Source organism: Anas acuta, chromosome 4 (genome assembly GCF_963932015.1).
Source record: "Anas acuta chromosome 4, bAnaAcu1.1, whole genome shotgun sequence".
In the NCBI taxonomy this organism is placed as follows: domain Eukaryota; kingdom Metazoa; phylum Chordata; class Aves; order Anseriformes; family Anatidae; genus Anas; species Anas acuta.
In genome coordinates, this window is record NC_088982.1 from 44842233 (window position 1) to 44848684 (window position 6452).

Consider the following 6452-nt stretch of genomic DNA (forward strand, 5'->3'; position numbering starts at 1 on the left):
GACTTTGACAGTCTTTTTTTGCTAGGAAATCCAAGTGATTTAAGCTGGATTTGTGCAGATTTCTGAATGCTGACTTTGACCTGTTACGCTCTGGACTAGCCATGCTTATGTCATCCCATAGCGCAATGTATGGCTGACTTCAGTTCAAGGTGGTCTTTAATTGCAACCACCTTCTCTTCTGCTCATATTTCTTATGTATTAGAAGAAAAAATTGTACTTACAGTATGCTTGTTTTGAAGAAAACTAAGCAAATAAAGCAATAAATATTTCTAACTGCAAAAATGAAAATTCACCTATATTTAAAAAGTGGCAAAACTGGTAGAATTCTGTTTCCTGAAATGTAGCTTTATGCCATATTTTATTCAAGAATGCCAGGAAATACAGAAGGTAGAGATTGGAAAATACATTAGATAATTCAGCTCATTTCCCTGTTGAGCTTTTCCCCACAATACTTTTCAGTGTTTCATTCAGTTTTAAAAGTCCCAAGACTTCCATGACCTTCTCCAAGAGACTTCCTCACAGGCTAACACATCTTGCTCTCCAGGAGGTTCTTTATAAGCTTTCGAATTTTTTCTGACTGAATTCCCTGGCTCCCAGTTATATTCTCTTTTCCATGCTGAATATCCCTCTTTGCTTCTGGTGTGCATAATCTTTCAGTACTGACACATACTTCAACCCTTTAATTTTCTTTCCTTAGTTGTCCTTCTCTTTTAATTTTAACTTCTGAACCCATGCATGGCGCTCTTCACGTGTCGTCCATTTATTCCGTATATTTCTTAACAACCCAACCAGAACTGAGTATTGTATTCCTGTTACAGTGATACTGGTGCCATGTAGAGAGCAGCTCATGCGGATTCATTTCATGAAGTGCCTTTCCATATGCATGCTAATGCTGCTGCAATCTTTTGGGCAACCATATTGCTTTGCAAACTTGTGTTAATTTTCTGCTTGTGTGTTTCCCAAGTTCTCTGCCTAAGTGCTGATTCCTCCCATTCAGTACATTTCCATCCATTCTTGGGCAAACGGGCCATTTTGCATTTTCCCATGATGATTTTATCTTGCTCTACAGCCCTACCTCTCGAGCACCCGAAGCTTGTCTCCAATGTCTGGACTTTTTGGTTCCATCTGGGCACCTCAGAGCGATGTTTATGAAAGCTGCTGTCCTGTTAGTGCCACGACCCAGCACTCAACCCATGTTGAGAACCAGGCAGTTATGTGTAAGCAGGAATACTATCCAAGGTTTAACCCGTTCCGTGCCTACATGAACTTGGACATATGGACTACAGCAGCCAACCGAAATGCAAATTTCCCACTTTCAAGGGACTCGGGTTACTGTGGAAATGTGTGAAAGGAATTTGATTTGAAAATGTGAATAAAGATGCTTGCAATTTTGATTACTAGAGTAAGCTGGTTGTTGAATAGATTACAATGTTGGTGGATATTTTGGCACTTTTATATTGAAAATAAATTTTTTTTACTGAAGTCTGAGCATTCAGTGCATTTTGAGAAGCAAAACATTCAGGACACTGTTATTGTCAGGTGAAGGCTATAAATTTAAACCCCAAAATTTTTCAAGAAAAAAGTGTTAGGTTCTTAGAAGTATCCACGGCCACATACTGCACATGTTTCTTCTGGAGTTTGCATTTTGTGGTATAAACTAGGTGTGTTTTAGCATTTGTAGGTGCATAATTACACCTGTAAATAATTGCATCTGTGCCAAACTAACACTAGGGACCTGTTGATGCAGATCAGATATTTTCCATGTGGTGCCACTCTTATTGCTGACATAATTCTTTGTGGGCGCAAACTTCTGACAGTAAAAAAATAATGGCTGAACTGTGGCTTGCTTATCTGGCTTCAAAATGCAAACCATCAGTCGGACGATATTACACTTGTGCAGTGTGGGTGGGTGGGCACTTCTTTCAGGAGCTTTCCTTGCTAGTGACTCCTGATACCTTGCGTTTGGATTTCTAGCCTTCACGTTGCAATAGCGTTTCCAGTGCACTTAATTGCCCTTGTTTAAAATGCTCGTGCTTGAATTGGAACAAACAATCCGTTGAGGGCGGAGTTCACACCACTCTCCAAACCAGAACAGCATTGTGTTAATTCATATAATGGGACAAAATCTTTGGGAAAGGCAACCAAGGAAGGGCTGTGACCCTGTTCAGGGCTGAATCTTTCCATTGTGCAAACTGTCTCTGCTGCCCATCCCCACAGAGCTTTTTGTTTTGGCATTGCAGACCGTGGCTGGGTGTCTTCACTCTTCAGGTGTCAAATAAAGGGGACAGCAGGGTGATTGTGGCATGTCCTCTGCAAGAGGGCTTGTTAAGTCTGGAGAAAGAGAGACCAAAGGGGCATCCAGCAGCAGCCTCTCCCCGCTGCTTGAAGGAGAGTTAGGAAGAGGACAGAAGCAGAGCCTGTGTGGTGGCTGCAGGCTTGGCAGCAACTGTCAAAGATTGCAGCTTGGGAGGCTCAGGTGGAGCAGGAGGAGGACGGGTTGTCCTGAGGGGTGAGTACATCTCAGAGGTGGTCGCAGCATTGCCTGCTCTAGTGGCAGTGACAGTCCTGCTCCATGTGGGAGGTGAGACCACCGGGGTCCTGTCACTGTTCTGAGGAGTTTGACAACTTCAGCAAGTTCCTGACTCTTCGCTGTTTCACCTGTTTTCCTCTTGCCCTTTGAACTCAGCCTGACAGGCAGACAAGAGTTATTAGACAACAAAATGCTGAAGTGCTCATGTTTGTTTCTATTTGAAGGTAGAGCAGCCAAGGCACTGTGAAATAGCTGATAAACCTGCACCTCAGCAGCCTGAGAGCCCACACGGTTCTGGCTCTGCCAGTCGCATCATGTTGCTGAGCTATCGGAGCAGCTCCTCTGACATGCTGGTGTTGGTCAGAAGATTTTGAGAGGGTGGTTGGGTGGCTTGTTAGGAAGCTGCTGCATTTAACTGCTCTGGCTGCTCATGTGGAGGGAGCTTCTAAGCCCTTCTTTGGTTTCAGTGTCAGAAAAGTGAGATCCTTACTGAATGCTTTTCAAAACTGTGGTGTTTTAATGACTTTATCAGGAAATAGCACTGAGAGTCTTTGGCCACTTTCCATGATGTGTCTTGCTGGATGGGACTCTGTGACTATTAAACTCTGGAGTTTAATAGTAATTGCTTGCGATTCTGAAGGAAAGTTCACATATTTATATGAACTTTGATGCTCCTGAACCAGTGCAAAGCCATGAGAAGGAGGCATAACCACAGATATGTTTTCTCTGCACCTATTGCCCATGGCAGGAGACTTCAGGAGGAATTGAGCGGGAGTGCATACACAATAAACATGGGGGAAAAAAAATCAATTGATCATTTGGTTTGAAATGCAATGAAGTTCTTTATTCCCTGGATAATGTTGCTCATTTTATTGTATGCCCATTGAGTTCTGGAGGTGCAAAGGCAATGGAAAGAACACAGGATGCTCAGAGCTGCCATTGGTTAGCATACCCAATTTGTTCTGTTAGCTCCATCATTTTAATGGCATCTGTATGTTGCCTGCACTGAAGTGAATCTTTTTTCCTCAAGCACCAGTACAAGGAGATGCTTTTCCTAGATTTGCAACAAACTGTAACACCAACAAAACCCCCCCCACAGAGTTCTGATCAGCACCGAGTTCTTGTTCTAAGCAGCGTGTTATGTTCCAGGCTGAATAAATTGCTGAGAGAGAGAACAAACACAATAATCCAAGCAAAGACACTGGAGAGTTCAGGGAGAACAACAAAAATTAGAAATGTTTGGAAAAGAGCTCTATGAAAAACTCTGTTAGAGTGGTTAAAGTGCCAGCAACAGACAAGGGAAATGAGCCACAAACAACTTGAGAAATACTGCTGAGAAAGAAAACAATCATTCTCTTTAATCAAACCAGAACAGATCAAGAAGTAATTCCCCCAGGAGCTGGGTAGTATTAGGCAAAGTATCTCATATAACTTTTCATAACAATAACAAAGGAATGTAACAGGCTCATTAAGGTTACCAGGAATAATTGCTGCCATCAGGAGACATCTATAGCTTAATGAGTAATCCACGGCATACAAGCGGATTTGGGCTCAATTAAAAATCATCTTTCCCCTACAGTTAAGGGGAAGATGAAATAATAAATTCCACTACAAATTTCTTTGTACCAAAATTACTGTAATTCTACTAGAGTAGAACTGGAGAGGCTGCTTAAATGGATAGCTATAAAGACATCTAATTGTCTTGAGCAAACTAATTTCTAATTTATTGCCTTGTGCCAGGAATTCTTTTTAGCAGGGTCTTGAGTTTTGCCGATGTCTGTGAAACTGTTACCATTTTTCTGAGACTCTTCTGTGAAAGTTCTCAGTAAGCTGAAGAAATGCTTCAGTTTGCAAAGGGAAAAACAAGAATCGTGGTATAAAAGAGTATCTTGCACAGTTCACTAGTGTGCTTGGTTATGGAGGGAGGGGGGAAATCAGGGGCAGTTACAAGCTTTCAGTGTGGATTTCTATCCTGCTGTGAATGCTACATAAACTCAGGATGTTCATCATTTTCCCAAGAAGAGACTTGGAGAAGCACCAGCCACACCTGCTCCCTCTCCAGGCAGCCTTGTGGCTTCATGGACACGCACTGGGGACTGGAGGTACTCAGGCTGAAGTTACCGCTGGCCTTGATTTGTGCCGGGTGTCTTGGCCAAGTCTGCCTAGTTTGTCCCTGGTTTCCATCCTGAATCCAGGGAATACTCTTGGCGCATTTCGTGAAGCTTTATAGGTACTGTGAGAGACGGTGAGTGTCTGTTCAGCTGTCCTAGCCCATCCTGCAGGATTGGTGGGACCTGCACAGCGTTGGGCTGGAGAGCTGAGGGAAGAGGAGCATGCAGTGCTCCCCAGGACCCTGCTGGTAAGTGGGGCTGGCCCCACCGGGCTTGCCTCCTGCGGGGAGGGACCTGGACGGGTCAGGCTGGTCTTTGCGGTGGCGGATGGGGTGTTGCTTTCCAGCATTTGCTCTTTTCACTTCCAGTCTCAGGCAACGCCCGTTGCTTGTGCTTGTCCCTGAGTCACCCTGTTTGCCCTCTCCACATACTTTCTTTGCTGTAAGCTCTTTGTGGGACAGGTGCAGGGTGGCATGTCCTCGTCACCACAGCCATGTTCTGGTAGCACCTTTGCTTCCTCTGCTCCATCCCGTTGTTGGGTCGGCCTCCCTGCATTTGGCAAGGCTTACTGTGTGCTCTCCACAGCACCTTTGGTGGGCTGAGCATCCCCAGGGCTGCTGGGCTGGTGTCACCAGCAGCTCTGCCTGCTTGGCATGGCTGCAGGGGGCCAGGCTCGCTCGCCCGGCCTGGTGGAGGTGGGTGTCCCAGCAGGCCCAAGCATTTCTGGCAGCAGTTGCCCATTTCTGCTGTGGTGGGTGAGAGGCCTGGCACTGTTCCCCATCTCCTCAAGCTGGGGGACGTGGAGTAGCATGGGGGAGGATTTATTGTCCCAGCCCTACAAAGAGGTGTTGCAACTGAGGTCCTGGGAGCTTGCACCCACTGCTGTGGTTGTCACTAGAGGCACTGACCCAGGCGCTCCCCTGCTGATGCTCGTCCCTTCATCCCTGGGGTGGCTTTCCCTGCAGAAGTCTCCTCTCTCTCCGTGCCTCCCCAACAAAAAAGCCTCCCTTGCCGCTGTGCCTCGCACACCATGTGGCTCGCTTTTTCCACGGCTTCTGCTTTGCTTCATTTCTTTCCGGTCACTTAAACCGCAGTGGCCCAACCCCTCAAACCCTTTTGAATTTTGGGGTGGATGTGGAGGGCGGCAGCAGTACCAGGGTGGTACTGCTGGGCTGCGTGCCTCTGGAGCTTTTGTTCAGGACTGCTGCTCGCAGGCTGGTGGTGGCCTGGGTGAGCAGGGAATGTGCCAACCCCAGCCACAAGGCTCCCCGGCCCACAAACCAGTGCTGGGTGAGCCAGTGACCGAGCTGCTTGTCCAGCACAAGCCGGTCATTTAATCGCCTCCAGCCACTCTACCAGGAGGCAGGCCTGGCTCGCAGCTGAACCTGTAAATGTGTGTGTGCACCTCCTGAGGTGTCTTGTCTCGGAGGGCGACCGCAGAGCTGCTCCTCAGCAAACCCAGCGCCCGTGCAGTGGTTTCGGGACGGTGCTGCTCCGTCCCCCAGAGCTGACCTGTGGTGTGACGGGCTCGGCCAGACCTCGCTCCTCAAACCGCGCTGGCGAAATGCTTGGTTTGCTGGGAGCTGGTTGTTTGGTTTTAATTTTGACTGAATGTACAGTTTGTGGAGGGAAGTCAGCGCTTTCACACGTCCTCCGTAGCACAGATGTGCGGGAAGCCTGCGCGCTGGACTCGCTACGGCTTCCAGAAGTGGCGACGTGGAAGGGAGGCGGTTGCCTCCGCGGCATCCGGGGGAAGCAGGATGCGCTGGGTCGGGGCTGTATTGAAACTAGAAACACAACTTTCTTCTCAT

At 47.2% G+C, this 6452-nt stretch overlaps 1 protein-coding gene across 5 annotated transcripts in view; it reads left to right on the top strand.

Annotated features, from left to right (window-relative positions):
* The window catches only part of TMEM131L (transmembrane 131 like), a 77686-nt gene extending 76204 nt beyond the window's left edge, over positions 1–1482 (top strand). For all 5 annotated transcript variants that reach the window (XM_068681003.1, XM_068681005.1, XM_068681004.1 and 2 more), the window contains one exon: positions 1070–1482. In XM_068681003.1, coding sequence (XP_068537104.1) covers positions 1070–1348 — 279 coding nt within the window. In that variant the 3' untranslated portion in view covers positions 1349–1482. The remainder of the gene's footprint in view (positions 1–1069) is intronic.
* Positions 1483–6452: the final 4970 nt, after the last annotated feature.